Source organism: Lagopus leucura, unplaced genomic scaffold, assembly GCF_019238085.1.
Source record: "Lagopus leucura isolate 7727_CA_CO unplaced genomic scaffold, USGS_WTPT01 ss_100009-16_subseq_1:344916_obj, whole genome shotgun sequence".
In the NCBI taxonomy this organism is placed as follows: Eukaryota; Metazoa; Chordata; class Aves; order Galliformes; family Phasianidae; genus Lagopus; species Lagopus leucura.
In genome coordinates, this window is record NW_024966145.1 from 110,072 (window position 1) to 134,977 (window position 24,906).

General features: G+C 37.3%; 1 protein-coding gene and 1 long non-coding RNA gene across 3 annotated transcripts in view; one reads left to right on the forward strand and one right to left on the reverse strand.

The window, feature by feature from the left end:
* The first annotated feature begins 33 nt into the window (after positions 1 to 33).
* Positions 34 to 9,592, forward strand: LOC122192435. Its single transcript, XR_006182604.1, has 3 exons — positions 34 to 433; positions 3,139 to 3,324; positions 9,367 to 9,592. It is a non-coding gene; the product is annotated as an uncharacterized LOC122192435 (long non-coding RNA).
* Positions 1,433 to 24,906, reverse strand: part of LOC122192434 (serine/threonine-protein kinase N2) — a 51,791-nt gene continuing 28,317 nt past the window's right edge. For both annotated transcript variants that reach the window (XM_042892973.1, XM_042892974.1), the window contains exons 3-22: positions 23,169 to 23,320; positions 18,465 to 18,582; positions 16,780 to 16,925; positions 16,469 to 16,682; positions 13,637 to 13,822; positions 13,240 to 13,349; positions 11,335 to 11,478; positions 11,119 to 11,194; positions 10,625 to 10,799; positions 10,268 to 10,397; positions 9,616 to 9,752; positions 9,456 to 9,531; positions 9,281 to 9,372; positions 8,084 to 8,260; positions 7,426 to 7,488; positions 7,261 to 7,337; positions 5,894 to 6,036; positions 4,455 to 4,562; positions 3,092 to 3,172; positions 1,433 to 3,009 (exon numbers count right to left, since the gene is read on the reverse strand). In XM_042892973.1, coding sequence (XP_042748907.1) covers positions 2,806 to 3,009; positions 3,092 to 3,172; positions 4,455 to 4,562; positions 5,894 to 6,036; positions 7,261 to 7,337; positions 7,426 to 7,488; positions 8,084 to 8,260; positions 9,281 to 9,372; positions 9,456 to 9,531; positions 9,616 to 9,752; positions 10,268 to 10,397; positions 10,625 to 10,799; positions 11,119 to 11,194; positions 11,335 to 11,478; positions 13,240 to 13,349; positions 13,637 to 13,822; positions 16,469 to 16,682; positions 16,780 to 16,925; positions 18,465 to 18,582; positions 23,169 to 23,320 — 2,609 coding nt within the window. In that variant the 3' untranslated portion in view covers positions 1,433 to 2,805. The remainder of the gene's footprint in view (positions 3,010 to 3,091; positions 3,173 to 4,454; positions 4,563 to 5,893; positions 6,037 to 7,260; positions 7,338 to 7,425; positions 7,489 to 8,083; positions 8,261 to 9,280; positions 9,373 to 9,455; positions 9,532 to 9,615; positions 9,753 to 10,267; positions 10,398 to 10,624; positions 10,800 to 11,118; positions 11,195 to 11,334; positions 11,479 to 13,239; positions 13,350 to 13,636; positions 13,823 to 16,468; positions 16,683 to 16,779; positions 16,926 to 18,464; positions 18,583 to 23,168; positions 23,321 to 24,906) is intronic.

The following is a 24,906-nucleotide window of genomic DNA, read 5'->3' on the forward strand; positions in this document are numbered from 1 at the left end:
TTAAAACTGTATTTTCATTTGGATCTAGCCCTTTCTGGAATGTCTGCTTAGTTAAGCATTCAAGTGCTTAACTCTAGGCTCTAGGCAGTAGCCTCTTGAAGTTTCAGCTCATTCTTAAGAGTGGTGAGTAAAGACTTATTTTCTAAGCGTACTCAGAAAAGAAAGCTTTTCATTCCTGCTAAAAGAACAGGTTTACTGTTGGTTATGTGCAGGTTTTTGTTTGTTTACAGAGCTGCCCTATATAATGGGGGGAAAAAGGCAGCAATGAAGAAGTACCCAGGAGGGAGGGAGTGCTGTCTGCCCCTGTCCTCAAAAGGAGCTTGTGAGGGGAGAATACAGAGCCAAGCCATCCGGCTAATGCATGTGATCTTTTCTTGCTCCCTTTGGAAGGATTGCTCATCCCACTGAGAAAACTCCTTTAATTTGAAAGAAGGTATGTTCAGAGTTGATTATTTATTTGGACTTGAGGGGAAAAATGGGAGTATGCTGAACTACCACTAAGAGACTGGTTTTCTATAAGTTGCCTCCTGTTTGCAAGTTCTTTTCTGAAGTAACCCGTGGGAAGAAACATGGCATCACTTCAAGAAACAGCAAAATCATGTCTGGGACACAATTTACAAATTACTCTATTTAAAACTTTAATTTGTGATATTAATGACTGCAAAACACTTAAAATGACATTGTTAAAGGCACATTTCATTTTAATGCATAGTGTACCATTCTAAAATATCCTAATTTCCTTACAAAGTGCTTGAGCAGCCACATACAGATAAAGTATAGCAAAATATATTTACAATCTAGGGTTTAAAATCTTAATCTGCCTAAAAATATTTTAAAACTACAGAGATAAAATTAGTGCTTTCTTTCAGCTTAACTGGGTGAACATACCCTGCCCTCTATTTTTTAAGAGATGTACTTAGATTAAAAAAGAGATTTCTGTACAAGATGTAGTTACAAAAAGGTATTTTTCAGGATACTTTCATAATTGCTAAGCACCCTGTTAGATGCTCATATATATACTTGGGAACCAAGGGGGTAAGCTGACTGTACCTCAAAAGTATTTACTTTCAGCTAGATACAGGAACGTAATTTGTTTCTTAAGCTGGAAACTGCTGAAAAGTTCATTCACTCCTCCTAACATGATTTGTAGAGTTGGTAAAGATGCCTTTCCTGCTTCCTGGGGTGGGGGAAGCCCAGTTTAGAACAATTAACCGTTATTCCTTATTGCCTTTCCTCTGCTTGACCCTGCAGGTCTGTCCAGCGTCATGATTTTAAACCACCACCTCACTGTCTGGTGGTTTCTGCTTCATCTTCACGTGATTACAATTACAAGCTTTTAATTCATTTCAGTGCTGATTCTCCCTATCTTAGCCCACCAACAGCAAACTCTTTGCCAGGATACACCTGTGAGATTGAATACACGAGTTCTGAATGGTGCTAGAATGAAGGGTGACATGGGAAATTTATTTTCTAAGAATTCACGTTTGCTGCAAAACACCAGGTACCACAACAGGTCTTGGAGAACGAGTACACAGTGTCAGGTCTAAATTATTGTTCAACTTTTGAGGTACAGCTTTTAGTGTTAGGAGGTTTATAAAATATACAAGTTTTTTTATCAAAAATATTTATACATTCTGTTACAAGATATTGCTTTTACTCTTGCTAACTGCCAATCTAAGTTCTGGAGTTCAGCGGCCCATACGAATATTTTTTCATTCAAAGTTCAATGTTGTTCACGTGGCCACTGTGCAAAATTAATGAAGTGGTATAATTACATTACTTGCCTGGATATAAGAATACATTACAACTTCCAAATATACATGTTCACAGCATGTATACATTGAAAATCCTTATGTTTCCTAATGGTGATACGATATTGTACAGCAGATACAGGATGATCTAGGTGGTTACATACAGAATGGTTAACTTATCCTCCACTCTGTGAGTGGAAAAGGCATGAGTTTGAGTACAGAAGTGGTTGGGCTCAGGAAATGTATATGCTTTGCTCTTTGTGGTTAGGCTGAGCAACATCCCTGTTACATTCTTTTTTTCAACCAGAATTTTAAGCCATACTTAAAAAGCTTGAAGGCAAAACTGTTTGGCAAGTGGCTTTGGTAAACTTCCTGGGTTTTTCGGGATTTTTATTTTTCATGGAAGCACTTATGCTGTTGTTGTCTCGAAGGCAAGGCATTTAACATTTTTCCTAATAAATACCATAGAAAATTTATAAAACAAGGCATTATCTGTTCTCAACACCATTATTTTAAGAAGAGGAAGGTGTACATAGAAATGTGTAGTTTTACAGACCGCACAAGATGTTTAAATGAAATCATTTGCCTTCTCTAGCCAGAACCATGTTCAGTGTGAGTGTCAACAGTATCACAAACTTCTATTTCGTGTGTCTGAGGAGCATTACGTGATTACTACTCAAAGTCTGCTTTTCCCATCTAAGGCAGATACTTTAAAAATGTTATCTGCGGTGGCAGAGTGAGAGAAACAGTACAGATCCAAGTGTGCCCACGTGTGGTAAGCTCAGTACAGCCTGGATTCACCCACTCAGCTTAAGAACTCCATAGAACTGCTTTCCAGTGCTCAGATAAAAAAACAATATACAAAGAGGCCACTCTTCACAAGAGTGTTAAAACAGTACTTAAAAAGGATCTTCATGTGATTTAAAAAAAAACCAAAAACCAACCAAAACAAACAGAAGCTACAGGTGGCACAGAGAGCAATTGGAGGGGCGGTATTCTTCTGAGAGAGGCATTCTTGTGAGCCAGTCAGCTAGGATTTCACAGTGTCTAGAAGTTAACACCAATCAGCAATGTAATCAAAATCTCTGAACATCTCCTGCTCTTCTTCTGAAAGTATCCTTGGTTCCCGAGGTGGAGTGAGGATAGGTGCTTCAGAGGTAAATTCATCGTCAAAATTACTAACGTCTTCTCTTCCTCTGATGGTGGGTACAAAAGGAGGCTTCACTTTCTTGGCCAGTAAAGCATTCCAGTCTATTAGCTGTAAAATAAACCAACTGGTGTTCAGTTTCCCCTCTCTGTTCCTTTATGACCCTATACAAAAAATGGTGGCTTCTACTCACCCGGAAGAAGTGATGCTTTTTTACATCCTCAGCATCTTTCTCTCCAGCTCCAAGACGTCGCTCTGGATTTCTTCGTAGCAGCTGACAAAACAAGAAAGATTTAAGTGTGAAAATTCAGAAGTAGTGAGAGGAATGAGGGATGAGTACTACTGTATAAGAGTGAACACTGAGACTGGATGGATGGATGAAGTTCATACTGCCTAACTCAGAAAATTCATGGTCCTCAGAGAAAGGTACAGATGAAATTTTATGTAGAAAGAGACAGCATTTCTCCTCTAGTGTCAGTTGAATCAGATCATACAAGCAGCCTGGAATCTGTACTGAGCAGGCCTGCCTCTCTTACTCTGCAAATCTGCTGTGTAATACCTTAGTACCTGAAGTAATCTGTGGGGACAGTGTTCAGCACAGATAATGAAAAGTGCACTTTTTGATGGAGAGGATAGAGAATTTACATAAGCTGAAATTTCTGCTTGCTTGGCTCAGAAGAGAACAAATCTGATGAGGGTACTTCAGTGGGCAGTAGGTTCCTTCGTTTTTCCTCATTGTGGCATACCTTCTTTTGGTACTGCCTTAAAAGAGTGTTTGTTTTTTCTTTCTCTAGAAAAACAATCCCCTTCCTGGGAGGAAGCACTCATTTTGAGCTACAGAATATTTCTGCTTTATTGTATATAATTATTAACATTACTTACTGAGACATGCTTTAACTTACTACTGCCTATTCCTAAATTGGGTGCTTGACTAACAGTGCTCAGTGTCAGACTTCGAACCAGCTCCAAGAACTGCCCTTCTGTGAAAGAGATGAGCCTCTAACTCAGACACCTAAAGAAATTAGAAGTCTGAAGTTAAGTAGAGGCATTACAATATGGAATAACGTTAATAAAAATCACAAAATCAGCTGTTCTCTGAGAAGAGTGGGGCTCTGCAGATGCCACGTGTATGGTGCTCCCTGCCCCTGTTGGAATGAAACCGAAAGGGGCTAGAAGTCTTTGAATTAAAATATTCATGTGACTACGTTAAGCTACCAAGTCAGTCAATGCAACAGTGTTCTGTAAGAAAAAGAAACATGGACTTCTCTAGTTAGATATGATGATGAAACTTCGTTCCAGGAGAAAATAGAGCTCTAGTGTTTTACATTTCAACCAGAAAGGCTTGCTCCTGTGTAAGAAAGTGAAATGGCACTGAGTTTTCTTTTAAGATGAAACTGGTGATGGCATGGCACAGCATAAATGAAACAAATCTGAAATTTAGTCGTAGAAAAAAAAATGAGCATAGGTTCTTAAAAGTATTCTGTTCTTCCTGAAAGTTATAAATTCTGTAGGACAAGAGGGAAACACTAATTTTTGAAATTAATGTAATTTCTTACCCGTCTCATTATAGAGATGGCTTCTGTAGACAGAAATCGTGGATATCTTACTTCATCATTTACAATACTGTCAAACACTTCTTCTTCATCATCTCCAGGGAAAGGAGACTGTGATCAAAGTGATAAACCCCACAATTACTAAACAGGCTTAAAAATCGCTCACAGTTAAAGAACAAAAATTGCAACATTGTCAGCTGACAGCTTGGAGTTGGTCTTCCTAAATTGAAACTTTCCTTTCCCTGGAGATACACAATCCTTTTCCATAACTAAGAGAGAAAAGTAAGTTGTTGTTATCCCTTTTTTTTTTTTTTTAAATCTAAAGGACTGTGCTTTAAAAGTGTGTTTTTAAAAGCAGAAAAACCTATAACTAGTCTCTTTTTTTGAACTCTTGACACAAGATAGAAAATGTGGAAGGCATTTATTAGCTCTTCGCTGGGACAGCTGCCACCCACAAGTTAACACATGAAAGGCTGGTTTGTATCTTCAGCATGTTATAGCTTAGGAATATTTCTGTTTTAGAGTGGCCTGAATGATGCAGATCACCTTGCAAGATTTTTGTCTTTTTTTTTTTCTCCTTAAAAAACCTCAAGAGCTATCTTTGTTTCAAAGATAATAAAATGATTAATAAATCTTTAGTTTCCCCCCACATTTTCAGTATGTACGCCATCACCACGTTGCTCTGGAGATAACTAACAACATAGCATGGCACACACAGCCTTGCCTTCAGGTCTAAGTAACTACTCAATAATAATTTCTTTTACTGTCTCATTCATACAGAACTGGGGCATTCTCTTCTAACGTGTAATTCAGATAATCTGTAACTTCAGCATAATCTTTCACTGCTACCCAGTTCTGTGAATTAAGGTTTTATTCCATTCAAGCTACAGGAGTTCAGGAGTCGATTTTTCAAACTCAGACATTTGAAAAAAGAAGACTGCAACAGCATTACGCATTCAAATTGGACAATAAAAGATGAGGTAACTGAAATGAATAGTTGTTATTGCTCTGCCCTGCATGCTAGATACTGAACTCCCCCAAACCAAACGTGCCATTTTCTTGCTTGGAGACACTGATATTAATGTGTCATTACCATAATTTGATTTAAGGCATAATGATGTAATTAGAAGCAAACCAAACAAATTCAGAGGTTCTGTCTCGAACCAACTATGACTCATCTGCTTCCAGAGCAGCTGGAAACTTAGGTCTGTGACATTACTAATCAATTTTGGCAGTGGTAGGAGCAGCTAGTATCAGTTAAATTGTTCCTATTTTTTTCTTCATGAACCTTGAAGATGTTCACTCTAGAACTAGGTATGTCTATATACATTGTATATCAATATAACTGTTGTGTGTAGGGCGTATTAAATGTTTCACAGGCCAGTGTTTTCACTTTTGTAACATACACTATTACGACTGTGTTGTATCTTACTGGAACATACCTCACCCACAAGCATCTCATAGATAAGGACACCAAGACCCCACCAGTCTACAGCTCTTGTATAGGAAGTTTCTGTCAGCACCTCTGGAGCAAGGAATTCTGGTGTGCCACAGAATGTGCTTGTTCTGTCTCCAAATCCCATTCCTGAAAGGTTACAATTAATGAAAAACAAGCAGGTTTTCTGCACCTCCACAAATTATTCCTTTAGCAAGTAAAACCTCTCTAACACAACTTCAGCTAAGTGATGCTGAGGTCCTAGGGTCTGTCCTGAAAACTCACTCTAATGAGTTAAGTAAACATTCCCATATTCTTCCCTCCCCTGCCCTTCTTCCAAGTGTGCTTCTGTATTAGCTTTTCTATATCTAACTCTACACAGTGAGCCAAATTAAGCCTGCAATTACACTTACGTCACTGTTATCTTAGCTTGTGAAAAATGTGCCCTACTTCAGTCAAATATGCCCATTGCAAATGCTTCTGCAGTGGCAAAGATACCTATAATAAAGTTAAACATGAAGTGTAGTGAAACAGCTTTGAGCAACATAACAACTGTGTAATTGCAGGAGGGGCACAATTAAAAAGGGCACCACAAGCACTGATGTGACAGTGGGGGTGTTGCACAGAGCATTTATTGCAGAAAATGCTTTCCTGCAGTAGTCAGTAAGCCACAGAGATTTCCTAGTCCTTGTTTCCTTCTGTCATTTATAGAATTTTAGCTAAAGTGACACAACTTGCTCAAGGATGTTTTTAATAATGCTCGAGCACCTACTGAACTTAGAAAATTCCTCTCCCTCTTACGCTGGCTAGAAATGAAATATTTTGGGGATAGACTACACAAATTGAAAAAGGAGATGGACCTTTTCAGGTCTTTCCTCCTTTTGGGGTTTGAGAAGGATACTTCTCTCAGTGCAGACAAACCCTTTATCTTACATCTTCCAGCTGGATACTTGAAAGTTAGTTTTTAGCCTCTCGGCCTCTCTTTTGAGATAAATTTTCCTGTTTTAGCTAATACACTAAGCATACAGGCATGACAGACCACGAGTTGTGCAACTATTTGAGAGCTAAAAAAAAATTAAAAAAATTGAGGTATATCTTGATTTCACTGTACAGGGCCAACTTTGGTTTAGAATAAGGAAAAGAGTTTCAGAGCACATGATGACGTAGGAGGCAGCTGTGAGCTATTTCTCACAACTTAAAAAGTTCCCCACTAAGGAACTTCCTTCTGTCTCCACTAATTGTACTGAGATGTATTTTTCCTTCAAGCCATACCAGATCAATATACAAAGTATACATTTGTCAGTAAGGAGCAGACAAGAGCAAGTAAGAAAGCTGATGGAACTTCCCTAGAATAAATAAATAGCGAGCCATTACCTTCTTTGCAAAGACCAAAGTCAGCTATTTTCACGAAGCCTTCTGTGTCCAGCAGTAAGTTATCCAACTTCAGATCTCTATGTGAACATTTGAAAATAAGGTTTCTTTAGTGATATTTGAAAGTACTGAAATACATCTGTCAGAAGTGTATCAGTGACCACTTACCTATAAACTATTTTGTGTTCATGTAAATACTGAAGTCCAAGAACAACGCATGCGGCATAGAATCTGTTGAAAGAGTAGAAATTTGAAGTTTCAATGGATTCAAGTCTTGCTTTTCAGAATATGAAGTCGATCATAATGCATTTATTTTATTAGCTATCCTCTGAAAATTATGGTTTGCATTTTCTGGTACTGATTAATTTTATGCAGGGTCAGAATTTGAAACTCAAGTGTCAACAGTGTTCAAACTTGCAAGTTGTACGTATATGTTTACTTGGCCTGAAGGATAAGTTTTCTGTAGGGTTCACCATTGTGGCACTGAAGGATTCCTCATTCCTCTTATTCCTTCTTTTTTTTTTGGCCTTACATCTTATTTTAACTTCTGATTTTATCTTTTTAACGCAATCCTTAAAAAAAAAATATTATAAACATTAAATATCTGTATGCCATTATTTGCATTCAACTTAGATTCAGGAACACTTAATCTGCATGTGTGTTTTTTTTTTAATTGAAAAAAATAATATCAGTATCTGCCCTTCTAAAAACTCAGTAGTATTTTCTGAAATGATACAAGAGGCATGAGGCAATACTGTAATTCTTGCCCAGCGAAATGCAACCAAATGCCCTTCCACTGATGCCACAAAGAGGGGTGGATACTCACACTGCTCTTGGTTCAGAGAAGACATCAGTATGAATGTGCATCATCAGATCCCCACCAGCAGCATATTCCATTACAAAGCAAACGTGATCTTTGGTTTGGAAACAAGCGAAAAGATTCACCAAGAAGGGATGTCTTACACTATTCACAGTTTCAAATATTCGCTTTTCGCACATCAAGCTGCAAATAGAAAAAAAAAACCCAAAACAGTAAAACCTAAAGCTGAATCCTGAACCCACAGTTCAACTCTCAGAAAACTGTTGGTAACTTAGATCTTCTGCTTTTTCCCCCCCTCTATTCTTCCAAGTTAGATAACAAGAATATTTTTCTTTAGGAAAGAGCTTTTGATACTTCCACACATTAAACTGATGTCAGGATATCTAAGAAGATGCATTTGGTCCTTCACAAGTGAAAAAAGGCAACTTAGTGGTTCCTGAAAACAGAATCCTGCCCATTTTCCTACCAAATTAGTTCATCAATATCACGTAGCATCATGTTGCATCCATTTTAATTATGTATAACATACATAGGCAAAAAAAAGCTACAATATTGTAGATATCTATCTATGAACGCTCCTGATTATCTCTCCTTAATGCAGTTGATAGTCAGCTTATTCTTAATACAGTTATTTATTTTTCTCCAACATGAACAGTCATTGAACAGTTGCAGAAGCGCCTTGTTGTGCTGAACCAAGTCAGTTTTGTAACTGCCATTTGACTTCCATACAGAGAAAAATCTTATTTCTTGGACAAAGATTAACATGAGTGTAGACTCATGGGAAAATATGAGGAACAGAGTATGACAGTATGTTACAAGTTGAGAAATACCATCTTATGTATTTCTGCCAGCAAAGAAAGCATAGGCACTGTCCTCTTGGAATGTGATGGAATTCTATAAAACAAGTAATTAGAAGTGATGATTACAAGAGAGTCTGAATAAAAAGCAGGATTGGCTTTAAAGCCAGATCTGTAATACAGGCATCGTAAGAGAAGCACTAAAATAAACAGTGTTCCTGATCTGTTCTGCTTCTTCCTTGCCCCAAAGAAAGGCTGCAGGTCTGTAACAGCCAAGTGAACGGGGAGATCTGTTTTGCCCTTTCTCTGAAAGCAATCACTGTTTGGTAGAGCTTATAGGCGTGCCGCATGCAGAAGGAAAACAGAACTGATTTAGAGAATCCACGCATGATGTTTACACACTGACCTGTCTACTTCATCACGAGCAACAATATCTCCTTTCTTTAAGGCTTTAATAGCAAACATCTCATTTGTGTTTTTGTATTCTGCCAGCAGCACCTGAAACAGAGGATAAACGACTTCAGACTGAAATCCAGTTTTTCACAGAGCCTTGACATCTGATACAGCCTTTTCACATTTACCTTTCCAAAATGTCCTCTGCCAAGTACTGCACAACATCTGAAGTCCTTCAGACTGAACTGAAATCTTTGCTGTGTTCTGTGTAAATAAACACACGCTTTCCAGTTAGCTGACTCCAATAAAGGTAATTCATATTCAACACTAAAACCATAGCATTTTTACCTTCTGTCTTCAGGTTCTCGAATGTTGGTGTATTTTGTGTCTGAATGTGGAACATCAGACTCACAGATTATTCCAGGCTGGAGTTTTGGAACAATACTATTTCTACCATTCTCGAAATCAAAAGTTGATACATCATCCTGTGAAGAAAACAGCATTTGAAAACTTAAAGCAGATTCCTAAGACAAAGAGATGCAGAAATTTTTACCTTAAGCGTATGGAATTGTTAACACAAGAATTAACTAAGTTAAAACATTATACCTTAAGATAATACATATAAACAAGCCTTCAACAGAATGGTGAAATCTGCTCCTCCAGTTGTTCTGCTCTTTCTTGAGAAAAAAAACAAAAAAACAAAACAAAACAAAAAAAAAACAACAACAACAAAAAAGCCCCGACATTTTCCTGAATACTCCCATGATTTTTAGGCTTTCTTTTTATCTTGTGAAAAATCACAGAAACAGTTTGCCACCGTGGATAATGACAGCATCCTGTTTAGACAATTTTGTATGTGTAAGTTACGGAGCTTACTGCTAAATGATGGGAGCATTATGCTAAATAATAATATAAAGGAAGAAGCCCATCATAAAGATATCAACATTACAACCCTGGTAAAACTATACAGCCTGAAATTCTTAACATCAACTTTACTTGCCTGAGCTGGCCTATCAGGAGCTTTCATCTCAGAGGAAGGTTCACATATTTCCCCAAGGGAAGATGCACGAGGTGGAGCAGGTGGAGGCTCAGGCTCCAGCTCAAAGTCCAATTTGGCTACAGGAGAGTCGCTGGCAAGAAAATAAAATAACTTCTCAGCGTACAGCAGAGAAAGGTTTAATAAAAACCAACTTAAAACGGGATGTCATGTACCATCTGTCTATAAAATAGACTTCCAAAATAGAATGCTGAGAGCTCTGAAGTGTTGCAGAAAACTCATTTTACATGCCTTTCTGCATAAACATTTCACTTCTCTACTCTCTTTTAAGAGCATTAAAAAACTGCAGGTGTTGCCTACCTGGCTGGCAGCGCCAGTTCAGGAATGCGCGCATCAACCACTGGCACTGCGGCAGATACGGATGCTTGAGGGCTGAAGGTGCCAGAGTGGTTTACTGTAGGAATAGCTCTTCTCACCAGCCTTCCCCAAGTGGCTATATTGATATTCATTTGAGGAGCTCTGAGAAATGTTTTGCCTGAGGGATATTGCGAAAAAAGAAAGCACAAGTAATTTCTTGATTAGCATTTATTATCTGTCATTTTTTACAACGATCATATTCATCAACTTTTAGCTTATGAAGAACAAACTCAATCTGAAGTACTCCTTACAATTCACAATCGCTCACTATTAAGTGCTAATGTATAATAAGGAATTCCTGAACAAAAATTTTCCTAGTGAGGTGCCAAACATTTCATTAGCACGGCTTTACTCACAGACAAACATTAAATCTCAGTATGAAAATATCACTTATCTATATAATTTTAAAGTTTCATATGTTTGTATTAAACAATTACCTTGCTGTTTTGAAAAAATTTTCTTCTGTCTCTGAAGTTTTGGTCTTCTTTCAATAACCGGATTGAAAAACGTGACCTGCAGTTCAAGTAACGGATGTTATAATTCCAGTTTCAGAACAAAACACATCCTTAAAAGTTTAAGAAAATAATTTGTTAAGCTATTCTGCAAGATAACACTTGCAATTGTGCCCAAGTGATTGAAGGAACAACTCTTACCTCTGCAAACAGAGTGCCTTGTGGTTCAAGATAGAGACACATGCCATGCCGTTGGTTGTCCAGGAAATCTTCCAGCCTCAGAAACTTCACTGCACACAGGGATCTCCAGTCACGCCAATAAACTGAGATTTCCAATTCACGTGACTGTGACAGCAAGCAAACACAGGAAATTCCTCAGTAGCAATTCTTCTGCAATAATTACTTCTCCACAACCATGAGATCTAGTGCTTCATGACCAAAATGCAGAGCTTCTATGGCTGTCTAGCCACAGCAAGCAAACTCTCACTAGGATGACTACTGTTCTGCATTAGTTCAAATGTGATCTCCAGCGTCCAAGTAAGAAGACTAAAATTGTCATGAATAGAAGGAAAAAGTGAAAAAAAAATTCACCAGTTTTCAGTCAGTCTAACAAAAGCACTAGTAGTTCAGTACCTCATAGCTTAAACTCTGGCAACAAGATTTTAACTGTTCTTAGAAAGCTCAGCTTTGCTAATTTTTTACATTACATACATGCATCAATTGAATTTCACGGCTGTACAGTGACACTCTGTGTTTGGTACACCTCAGGATGTGTACCTCAAGACTTTATACACCATTTCTAGAAATACACACAGTTTTTTGTAACACGGTCATGAAAGGAACTGCCTCTATCTTGCCAGTGGGATTACATATTCTTAAGGTGTCTTATAAGCTCCGTACAAAACTTGCTGCAAACTGCAAAATCCTGCAGTGCACCGCAGAGTCAGCGCTGTGTGGCACTATTTTTCAGATGGCATAACCTAATTCCACACGATGCATCAGCTCACCCTCTTTATCTGAGAGGTGTGGGTTTTCAAGGAAATCAAAGTAAAGAGGAAGCAACAGAAAAACATCATAGGGTTGAGAACACGGGTCTGAAATACAGGGGATGATAGGTGGCCACACCTAGCAGAAGCAAGATTCTTTTCCAGCACCAAAAACACACTTAAAAAGCCATCTGAAAATAACACACAAAAAGTTATGGACTCCACAACTGCTAGTTTTATTCTGCACTCCTGCTGGGAACCTGGATTTCTCTAGCTGCAGGTCTAAATCTGCTTCTTTCTTCACCCTGGAAGGGATTTGGCTTGGCTTAGACAGGCTGGGTGGTGAGAGTGAAATACTGGTCAGTACAACCAGGAAGGTAGGGGTGTTTTTTTCCTGTTTTTATTCTTTTTTTTTCCCTAATTATGTATATGCCTGAGATGCCATTTAGGTTTCTAAAACAAAATTTAATTTTTAGCCTACTCTACACTGAAAAAAAAAGATATCTTTGCACCCTTAAAATACTATGAGTATTAGGTACCTATAAATACATGTCAGAAATTCTCTTCAAAAGGAACATAGAAAAAAGTTATCAAGTGTCATTCCAAATACTGAAGTCCATCAAAATAACACTTAAGTTTCTAGGAAAAAAATGTTAGTGATTTTATTATTCCTGAAAAATAAGAACTGATCTGCTTCACCTGAGAACATGTAATAATTATGGATAAACACTGTAAAAATTCTATGATATAGGTTTGCCAAAATATCTGCACTGTATTTGATACAGTTTCCTTATAAATGAAAAGCTGATTTCAACACCTTTGTTACAGGCTAAAAAGATAATAAGTGTTGGGCCTTGGAAAAGACATTACATCTCTTCGTAAGTGAGGAAAGATAAAAGCTGTAGAACAGCAATCCAGCAAATCAGCTTACCTCCAGGTTACTCCTTCTGTTAAGGACAAAAATATTTGTATACCTATAATTTGAACTTAACTACAACAGTAAAAAAAATATATATATATATATATTTATATAAAAATATTTATATATACGTAAAAAGCAACATTACTTTAATCTACATAATTAACTATACATGTCAATGAAGTAAGACTGCATCTTTACCCTGTCTAGTTCCAGTGTAAATTTCTGATCCCACGACTGATTGGAAATTGGTTTCCAGCTAGTCTGACCAACCACAGTGTTATCCAGCTTCAGTACAGCACAGACTTCATCTGTAAGTAAAGTACACAAACTCAGCTTAGAACTATAAGAGGATTTTCCACAAACAAAGAGGTCTTCAGTAAGTTTCCCTTAAAAAGAGCTCTCATATTTAATTGGTTCTTATGATCATAATAGCGCAGGCTTTTTTATTTCTATTTTTAAATCCATAACAACTTGACAGCTGAAGGAACACTAATTTTACAGCTTCAAGTCAATTTAGTATTTCTAATTACAAAACACAGCATGCATATTAAAATGTAAATAAAAGGTAAGCATAAAAATAGAAAGTATACTGAACTGGACAAGTCATCCGTTTTCAGAAGGTTTTTACTAATCCCAGCTTTAGCTTTAGTGGTTCTGCCCATGAAAGTTGTTCTGACTTCATTTGGACTCCAACCAGGTAGAGGAACTGATGTGGCTTTCGATCGACCAGGAACATTTTCTAAGATGTCTTGGCAGCCCATTAGCCTAACTTCCAGGGTACCTAGAACAAGACAAACAACTACCTGTCAAAAACTTCTGTGCTCAAATGTGCCAAGTGAATGACTAATGATTGATATTATGGCAAGAGCTCATCTTGTAAACCGTGCTGGGTATAATAACAATCAGATAAAAAACAAGCGATAGACTTAAGATAGACAAACCTGAAGATAAGCATTAAAAAAAGTGAAGTATGTGAGAGTCAGCTTTCTAGAAGGAAGCAGCAGTCCACCACAATGCCACAAAACCAGTTTTTGTTCTATAATTTAGCCTCAGAAAAACTTTTCTTCTGTTAAGAATTGAACTGACTTGGGTTCAAGTTCTAAGAAGCGCCACTTTCTAAAGTGACCAATTGAACATTGCTCATGGGACAGTCTGAGTTTTTCCTTGAGTTTTACATAACCAAGTAGTACAGGATAATAAACAAGCAGTACTGGATAGATTGCTTGGATAATTAACATGAGCACACTGACTGTTAAGACTTTGTGTTTAAAATAAAACAAGAAATGAAATCTGCCTGCTGGCTGCTTAAGTCCGGTTTGAGTTAGTATATAATTCACAATCACTGAATTGTTAGAACTTTACTGAATTGGGATTTATTAAAGCTGAAACAGCTGAGAAGCTGTTCTCCAACATCTTCAACCAACTGAGGAAGAGGCTGTGGTTTTAATTTGAAAGAGCTTCCTCCAGCAGCACAGCAGCATCTGAACGTAACGGCTTACCGTATCCTGTAAAGATAGCATCTGTAAAGCTATGACACAACCAGCAGTGATGAAACTGACTATTAAAAGTGGTGAAATTAGTTCAAAACCATGCAGTCACCTAGAAACACAGCTCTTAGGGTAGTGTAGCTCCTATGTACATAACTGCAAAACTTAAAAATACTCTTTCATAATAGAAAGCTAAATCAGACCGAACCTACAAATAGCCTGGCAATATTACAGCCCACAAAACAGACTGACAGACCAATCTGAGATCATATTCCATCTTCTAGGATCTAACAATCATAAGTGACAGCTTATGTTTGAGAACAGCGTAATGGTATAAACAGCAAGGATTCTGTTGGCTCCCCAGGCAGTTTACAAAATAAAATACTTAATTCCAGAACTGTTTAGAAAAACATCCCGATAAATTAATATTCAGAAAGATCATAATCTTGTAGAATGAGATACATACAAGAAAGTCCCATTGGAGCATTTAAAATAGTATGACAGTAGCATTCATCTATATTTCACAAAATGTTAAAGGCAAAATCAAAGACACTGCTAAATCTAGTTGAATACAAAGGCTCTGCATAGTTGATTTGAAAGTGACAAATTAAGAGCTTTACAAGGACGTAGCTCTGTTTTGATTATTGCTGTTGGAAAGTACCAGTATATACCTTAATATGTACCTATTGATTGTATTCAGAGAGAAGTCTGTCACTGTAAGGCATATGAGCTGTGATTATCTTTTACAAAAAAAAAAAAAAAAGACTAAAAAAAGGCTGTTTTAAAAAAGGCATGATGTGCTGTGCCCTGATCATACACCATTTGAGGGGGGACTTCTTTATCAAATACAATCCCTCCACTCTGTATCCTCATAAGGGCTCTTGTCTGAGGTTCTGATGCTTTTTACCCTCAGTTACTTTTGGTAACAAAATGTAGGGCAAGTAGTCTTGTCCATTATTGCTGCAGCTTGGCAGAAGAGTTTCTCTTTTTCTTTTAAAATAGAACCCTACTTGAAATTCTGGTATCAGTTATACACAGTTGAAGAGAGCAGCCTTCAAGTTAGAGATTGTAAAACTTTTTCCTTTGTTGATGGTTGGTTTAATAGTTACATACAGAACTGTTTAGGAAACAAACCAAACTCTGTACCGGCAATTCTTACGTGGCCACTTAATAAATATATTTAGTAAAGCAACATATCTTCAAGTGTTCAAAAGTATTTACTTCGAGAGCATCAGGAGGGAAAATACTTAAAAGTTCTGTCAAAGTCTGGCTCATCTGTTTGAAAAGTTTACTTCTAATGAAGGACAATACTTTCAGGTGAACCAACTTTGAAAAACTGCATGAAGCTTTTAAGTATGTTCCCTCACAGTAGGTTAAGTCTGTCCATTAATAGGGGCTTTGATAACAGTGCATTTTTGTTAGGATCTCCCTCTTTGCTTTAGAAATAATTAAGTTTCTAGTAACACAAATCTACCCTTCTGGGAAGCCACTGTAGTCCAGTGAGCAAAATAGGGATTGGGAGGAAATCTGGGTGCCTATTTCCAGCTCTGTCATACTTGTTATATGACCAGAGAAGTCACTTAACCCTTCTGCACTTCAGTTTCCCCATCTGTAAAACGGGGATAATAACACTTGCCCACCTTTAAAACTGCTTGATAACGTGAAGATGAAAAGCAGAGAATGCTCACAATACTGTTCCCTAGTGACCTAACTTAAGGCCAGAACTTCACTTTCATTTCAGCTGGATTATAAAATGGTGAACAAATAAATCACAGACATTGCACTGTTCACTTTAAAATGCCTTTGTCTAAAAACAAACAAACAAAAAAAAACAGACCAAAGAACCAACAGTGAAATATTTCCAGAAAGGCAATAAAGTTAGCACTAAAGACTAGTTTTATACCATGTAATGAAAATAAAAGAACTCCCATAAAGCATACCTGTTAAAGCTGCTGGTTTGGACAGTGTACTGTATTGGTTCTGAGTAGATATTACACTTTGACGAGGACTTAATGTGGGTGAAGAGACCAATGAAAGCTCCTCTATAATAATACCACTTTTGGGATGGTTTTTAGGAAGTTCATTCAATCTCTGTTCCAGTGAATACTTTAACAGGTCCAACTTCTGGCTTGATTCATTAAATCTTGCTTGTGCCTTTTTAAAATACAAAAACAAACACAATATTTGTTGGTTTTTTTCCCCTTGAAAGAACATTTAAAGTAAAGTTCCAGAAATTGTAATGACGAATTACTTCTGAAAGTGCCTTTCTGTCGGTAACCTTCCCAGATCCAAGTAATTTCATCACATTCTTTGCACCTTCTGCAACAGCATATTCTATCCTAAAATGATGCCGTAGTTCTTCCATTCGGAGCTCAAGAGGGCTTATCACAGGTTTTGCTGCAAAGAAATATAAACAGACGTCACTGAAAACCACACCCTTTCTCAATATCTTTATATATTAAACCCTCCTAAATGCACACAGAGGGGGAAAAAATTCAGCTTTGGTAGACCAAAGAAAAGCTTTATGTATGTCATAAAAGTAACAGTGAAGTTCTAATTAAAAAAAAATAATTTCTTTTTTGAAGAACAAAAGCAGTAATCACAGCCTCACTCCAGTAAATAGGCACTACTACTTGTGGGGCTGTAACTGCTAGAAGGTGCAAGAAATAAAAGACATCACTGGGGAAGCTATGGGATAAATGACCTTCATAGAAAGCCAAATCTTCCAAACATCAGCAGCTGGCAGAAAGAAGTTCTGAGAGTTGCACATTTCTTAATCATATTCTGAGGGTTTATCTTTCAAATTACTCTGTAGCTACATATATCCCTGATCAGTTTTTGAGAATTCTCTTGCTTCATAGTAAATGCCAAGTATAATGCTGAATGGTTTGCATTACGTAGTTTGCATTAACAGCTTTTAATATCCAGCTCTTACGACATGAAGATTTCCTAAATGAAGAAAGTCTGCTAGATACATTCCTTACTGTTTCCATCTCTAGGAGTAGTAGGAACATTAAAGGCCTTTGAAAGCCCTTTCCAGCATCTACACCTATTTATAGATAAAACAATATGCACTTTCATGGCTGTGCACTTTTTATCCTGCTCATGCTTTCTTGCAAGTCTAGGCTAGAAAGCAGACTATACATTTTGAGGATTTCTTTGTTTTTCTGTTTTTCAAATAACATGCACAACCCATGTGCTAAGGTGGGGTATTGAAAGCCAGAAGTGTCATAACTGTAAAAACATCCAAGTCCACAAAACAAACAATACCTAGAGAGTACACTGAAGGCCTGATTAGGAGCATTATCTTACAATTTCAGTACTCTGTGAGATGCATACAAATGAAGCTTAAAACTTAGAGATGTACCAAATATGCCCACAACTTTTACTACACTCATGGCTATTAAAGTTCAGGAGTTCAGGAGCAATTCTAAAACTACTTCTGAATGCAGTAATATCTGTGTTTCAAATTGGCTCTTTTTTAAAAAAATACTGATTTTTGGACTACTTCCCAGTCAAGCCTAAAGGCTAATATAATAAAAGTTTCCCTACACCTCTGTTCTCACTAGTACTAATTAGGTCAATCTACTTAAGGATGACAAACAGGCTTTATACTTACATCAGTTTTGTTTTGTTTTGTTTTTTAGATAGTGAAAAGTACATACTTTTCTTTAAAGTACTAGTTATTGTCAAAACAGAGAAAACACACACACAGAATGAAGCCTACAGAACAGGAGTGGACTTGATAAGGAATGAACAAGATGATGAAGAGAGCCTGTATTTCTCTTCGATAAGCTTCAAGGTACTTTGCTATTTTCAGTTCATGCAAGTTTGTCTAACCTTTGTTTTAGAAATGTAGCTCTGTGTGCAAATAGGTACATATCTATGTGGTATTCTGACATTAATAAGATCAATATTTATTTTGTAGTCCATCACCATTATCAAAAGCCAATTCATTGGTCTGAACTGCCTGAAGAATCTGCATCCTTATAACTTCTATTTTTGTCTTGCTGTCTTGGAGCATCTGTTGAGCTGTGGCAAGAAGTTTTCGATCCTATTGAAAGAAAAAAGATAATAAACTCTTCACAATACAATACACTGAAAGCTTTAAAAACCACTTGCTCAGGAACATCAACTACGTAGCTCATTAGATATAGCAGACCAATTCCACTAACCACGTTAAGAATCTAGAGGAAATCAGGTTAGGACCAAAGGGTATTCAGATTAATTTATAGACTACAAACCACTCCCATGGAAACTCTGTTTAAAGCTGGATACAGGAGGCACAGTCTAGAAACACCCACCTGTAGCTGAATATATTTCAAAAGTGTAAAATACCTCCATCCTATGGAGAATGACAAGTTTATAATGAATCATGGAATGGCTTAGGTTTGAGGGGACCTCAAAGATTACCCAGTTCCAACCCACCTGCCATGGACAGGGCTGCCACCCACCAGCTCAGGCTGCCCTGGGCCCCATCCAGCCTCCTCTTAAGCACCTCTAGGGATGGGGCACCTACAGCTTCTCTGGGCAGCAGTGCCAGTACTGCAGCACTGAGTAAAAAACGTCTCCCAAATGTCTAACCTAAATCCGCCCTCTTCTACTTTTAAGCCTTTCCCCCTTGTGAACATAAGAACTCTTCTAATAACGCTTCCAACAACCAAATCTGCTAGACTAAATACATACAAGAATCACTGTGCCAATTCACCTAAGTTAAACTTCCATCTCTACATTAGAAATACGAAGTTAACTCACATAGCACGTTATATTTAATTATAATTAATTCTGCTTTTTTTTTGCCTGATCAAAATGATTATTTTTCCATGAATAAACACAAAATACCAGATTACTTCACTAACTATTTCATCAGCAACTTAGGGACAACATTTTTTTTGCCCCAAATAGATGGAGGTACCCAATTCCTTTTATCAAAAGTCATAACAAGAAAAGCAGCTTAGAGGAGAACATTTCTGAAAATGAACTTTCAGATTCATCAATAATACCAATTCACTCTCAGGAGTGTGGATAGATATCCTCACATGTTTTTCAGGTATACAGTGTTTTTGGTCCCAGAGCTACCAGAGACTTGATTTATGATGGATTATCAAACGGTTGTTGGATAGGGAGTTACAAGATAACTTAAGGATGACCTGACTTAGATTCAAGCAGAAAAGGAGCGTGGGAAAAATTAAGGCAGTCAATTTGTCATGGCTGTGCAGTGCCAGATTAACAAACAGTAATCAGTACAGATGAATACTGTACTTGCTGTAGCCCAAAGGCCACTCTGGTTAACTTATTTTGCAGCCACCCCATAACCTCATTATGAAGCCATTTTAATGTAAATGTGGTTTATACTTAAATTTTTAATTTTCAAATGAACTTACCAACTATTTAAGACTTAAAAAAAAATATATATATATTTCTCCCCTTATCCCCATCAAGACAACTACTGCATAGTACAGATTCCCAGAGCTAGAAGTATTGGCACTACAGTACATGTGAGTACTATAAAGAGGATGTTAGAAAAATCAGTGTGCTAAGAAGAAAAAAAAAATTGCCTTCACAGATCTCTACTATGACCTTGCACCGAATGCATCACCCACTCTGATATTTTTTATACTATATATCCTGCTGGGTACATACTCTTGATTTTAATTTGTAATACTAATCAGTGTTTCAAATATGAAGACTAGCATAAGCCTTATGCTTATAACGTCCTTATGCTGAAGATTCCACATCAGCTATCCATCTATTTAATTAGTACGCTTAATTTTGTTAAATGAGTGCCTTCTCAAATACTAATATCACCTTTTGAAATAACTACTGTCTACAGCAGAGCATAGGATTTAACTGATTACATACAAGTCAGAATCGTATATTAAACTTCATCCATGCATCATCCGGATGCACACAAACTCTGAAAGCATTTTTCATCTTTGTTTTCATCTCATTTTTCACGTTACTTCACCTGATTGTCTCCCACACCCTGTCACTCCAGTGGATGCGCTTGCTGAGGAGCACCAGCGTGTGAAGCTGAGCTAATTTAAGATTACTGAACTAGCCAGGGATTCTAGCTCACCCTATGTTTTCAAGGGAAAGAACATCCCATCCTCAAGATCAGGATGGATGTGTTATACTTAGCAGCTCCGTTAGTGATGGGGTCTGAACAAAAATACGTCAAAGCATCTCTTGTGTACACAGAAACTGACAGTGCCTGATAAACTGATCTGCAAAAGCTGTCACGGGATCTCAGACAGATCTCAGCAAGTCCAAGGAAAAATGATCCAGTACCTCAGAAACACATCAGAATAGGCTGAGCTGAAAGTTATTGAAGAAAGCAGACTAAGTTCAAATGGAAAACCCTTCACCTGAGATAACATACTTATTATTATTAGCAGACTACTGGTTGTTTTTTGTTTGTTTGTTTGTTTTAAATCTTTAAGAAACAAACTACGACCTCCCTCCATTAAAGTTAGGTTTGAAAATCATACAGCAAATCTGAAATTCCATCGTGGTATGCCTGGGTAACAAAATAGTTTAATATATTTTAAAGAGGGCCCTTTTCAATGTTCCCAATTACGTGTTGGATTCAAAGTGAGAATTTTCTGCCCCTTTTGGCCACCTCATCCAGAAACTTTAAGTTCAGCTTTCTACAACCTAACCATCATACTTAAGCCTACGGTATGCTGAATTACCTCACTACACAGTACTATGACCATGAGAATGAATACACATCCTTTCCATCCAGCTTGCTGAAGCAGCTGGCAATGCTCTTGTGTTTCCAGCTTGTTCTCCCCAGCGCAGTTACCACATACACCCAAACTGGTAAGCTCATTTGAACCAATTGAAAGAACAAGATTCAATCAACAATTTTAATTACATGCCTCAGTCATAAAGTGAGCCAGAATTTACCTCTTGTTCCTGGTCTGATCAAAGCTTGCTAGCAATGTCTGATGTTACAGCCTGAGTGTTTAGTTAAGTTCTTTTCAGGCTGTTATAAGGTTACTTGCTGAGGGTTTATTAGGGATATAAATCATGTACATCTTTTGATCCATTTGGATCAACTGATTATTATTTTTGAGTTAGCCTGATGTTAAGTACATGGCCCCAGAGGATGTGGACTCCAGGGCTTCCAGGAGCTGAGGACTGCATTCCCAGGCCTTTAGTCATAAGGCACTGCAGATACCTCTTCCAACTGCCCCAGGCTAGGAGGTGACAGGTCACTTTCAGCTAAGGCTACCAGCACCAGCTGGCTCACAGGTCGGCATGGGCTTGATGGCACTTATGGACCATCTAGTCTAAAATGATTTTTCAGAAAGTGAGCAGCATTCTGTGGTTTTAGCAAGAGGTACAAAGAAGTCAAAGAGTAGGCAGGTACAAAAGTAATCTGCCTCTCCACCAGTCCCTGGAGGAAATTCATTGACAAATACGTAGTTCCTCACCAATACTTTTTGGTGAGTACAAATTCCAACTGGCAGCAATGCAATTTACAGAAGTTTACTTTTCAAATCAAACATTTCTTTTGAATAAGTTCACTGACTCATCTCATCTATGTGTTGGGCCAGCCAGATAAGAACTTAAAACATTTCAATTGTATTTACCAACTTCTTAACACCAACCAAGCTACTACATATTATTTATTATACCTATGTCAGTTTTTCACCTTAGTTTGGAGATTCGGTTCATCTCCATGATGATGTAATAAGAGGAAAGCAAAGATAACTAGTAACTAACAAAAGCAGAAGGGGCTGCAAGTAGGATCCCCCTAGACACTGTTTTACTCATTTGAGAAGCATGATTACCTTATACTCAAAATAAGTCTTCCCCTTCTACCCGCATTAAAAAATTAGGTGAGTCTTTCAGTTGAGTTAAGGGCTCTCTTCATGTATGATGAATTTTATTACCTAGTTAAGACTGTAATAAGTCAAATCCACCTAGGAGTTAGCAAGCCCCTTCCCTACCTCTTGGAGAACTTCTAGTTTGAGTTTGATGTTATCAGGTAACTACCTCTAGAATACAACGCTTCTGTTAAATAAATCAGTAAATAAGCACAAGGGAGAGGGAAAGACAGGAAGTATTTCACATATCTGTGTACCAGTGTTGATCATAACAATGCTATCTGAATATTTTGCTTCTCTTATTGAAACACATTTTTTGGTACAAGTCTTGTTACTAGCAACTAAAATGAGATGAAAATTTCAGAAATGTATCTGCCAATATCACCTTCAGTATAATTGTCATGCACATCTTAACTTTAACAGATGTACATTTTTCAGCGGGGCTAGAAAAAGCATCAGCCACCACTTGATTCCATACCAAGCTCTGCTGCTTTGTAAATCACACATGATCAAAGATTACCAGACAAACTAAATTTAGTAAACCGGATTTGTTATGGAGGTTGAATTGCATGTGGACAGGCTGCTAAAACAACCAGGTCTAGCAAGTATCCTGAGTCGGTATGAAACCACAACAAAAACAGCCTAGCAGTCTGTAGCAGATTCTGCATTGCTTCTTAGTGACAACAACAAATCAACCCCAAAACACCAAAATTGCACGCTGCTTACACACTGTACTTTCATACTGCAGCAATAGGAAATTCCACAATTATTTTTACGTTCTTTAAGCCTTCTAAAGCCTTACCTTTGAAGAACCATTTGAGTACATCTGTATCATATTTTCTGCTCCCTGTTTCACCTTCAGTTCTATGTCCAATTGCTTCTTTAAGGCCATCAATCTGTTGTTGGTAGGAAAACGAGGATCGCTATTTGGAGTATCAGGAGTCCTAGGACAATCTGTGAATTAAATGCAAGATGTAGTGTGTGGAGCAAAGAAAAAAAAAAAAAAAGCAAGCAGAAAACAAACAGACAAACAACAACCAAAAACGCTCAAAACACCCCGAAAACTTTTCTGTTCTATTAAGTCATAGATAAACAAAGCACAAACATCTCGCTCGGCACTTCAGACTGACTGTCCTGTCCTGAGCTACTTTGCAGCAGCTCTGCAAATGCGCCTTAACATGCAAAGCCTCACCAAAGTACAGTGACTCCCACACACGTCCTAATTCACATGAATCACTTCCGGGAGTGGTAATATAGGCAGGTTTGCAGCTTGGGCTATTTTTGTTTCAAAGGCGATTTATTTCTTCTGGCATGTCTTGAGTCAATTAAAAGCGCACTTTGCCATCAAGCTTTCTTACAGTTCGATTTAAAATCTACAACAAACAAACTTGGACAGTACTATTCAATACCAATAAGCATATTCTAAATGCTGATATTAAGTAAATTTATTTCCTCATTGATTTCAGCATATTATTACAGCTATGCCCACTGTAGCCACAATTTATGTCAAAAGTAAGAACAGAGAATGTGAGCCTTTTCCTACATCAGTCTGAATGATTTTTGCTCTGCAGAGCTGAGTCATGGGTTAATTGGATATACTGAACATGATGATCTGTGGGAAGAATGAAGTTTTTCATTCGAGAATATTACTGTGTTTAGACCTCCATCTTGTTGGATTAATTCAATAGAATGCGAATTAGTTTTCAATCAAACAAGTTACATACTTGAACTCCTTAACTTGGTTTTCCTTCTCCAGAAAAGTCTATTCACCACTGACTCCTATTTCAGCTTCTACACCATGAACTGTTAATGAACTGAAAACAAGTGGTCACTGGACTAATTCCTAATGGTTAATTATTCTGTGATTTCCAACAAGATCATCCTTTTAGCTATGGCTAATTGTCTTCCCTAACAGGCCCAATGACTTCTCATTTAAACTTTTTGTAGAAAAGGATACGTTATATTACTTATTACTATATACCATTATATATATTACTATATACCATTACTATAATGTTTTGTCATTGTTGTTGTTATCATTGAGGGAATAGATTCTCTACAGAAAAATGACTTTAGTTGGTCTCGTGAAGACTATTTATCTGATATCAACAGTAAGGTCTTTTTTCAATTTTAATTAACTTTCCTTGAATTAAAACTAAGATGGTGGATCAAATTCCTGACATCCTTGGTTATTAGAAAACACAGGCATTGCACTAGTAACTTACAAATTATTAACTGTGAGTTATCTAGGGGTGTCTTATCTGCCATTTCATATTTATTCTGCAGAAGCTTCTAATAACTAATGTTTGAGATTTAATACATTTTACTTTTGAGTTTGCTATGTAATTTCCTTCTTCTACGCTGCAGTCTTTGGTGAGGCTACACACAGTTTTCATAAAGTAGAACTTTTAATTTCCTCTGCTGTTAATTCACTCTTCAGTTGAAAACACTTTAAGACTCCTACTGCACACTCACTACTGAAACGTACTACAGAAAGTACCAGATGTTTAAAAAAAAAATAAATCTGTGCTGTTCCTCAT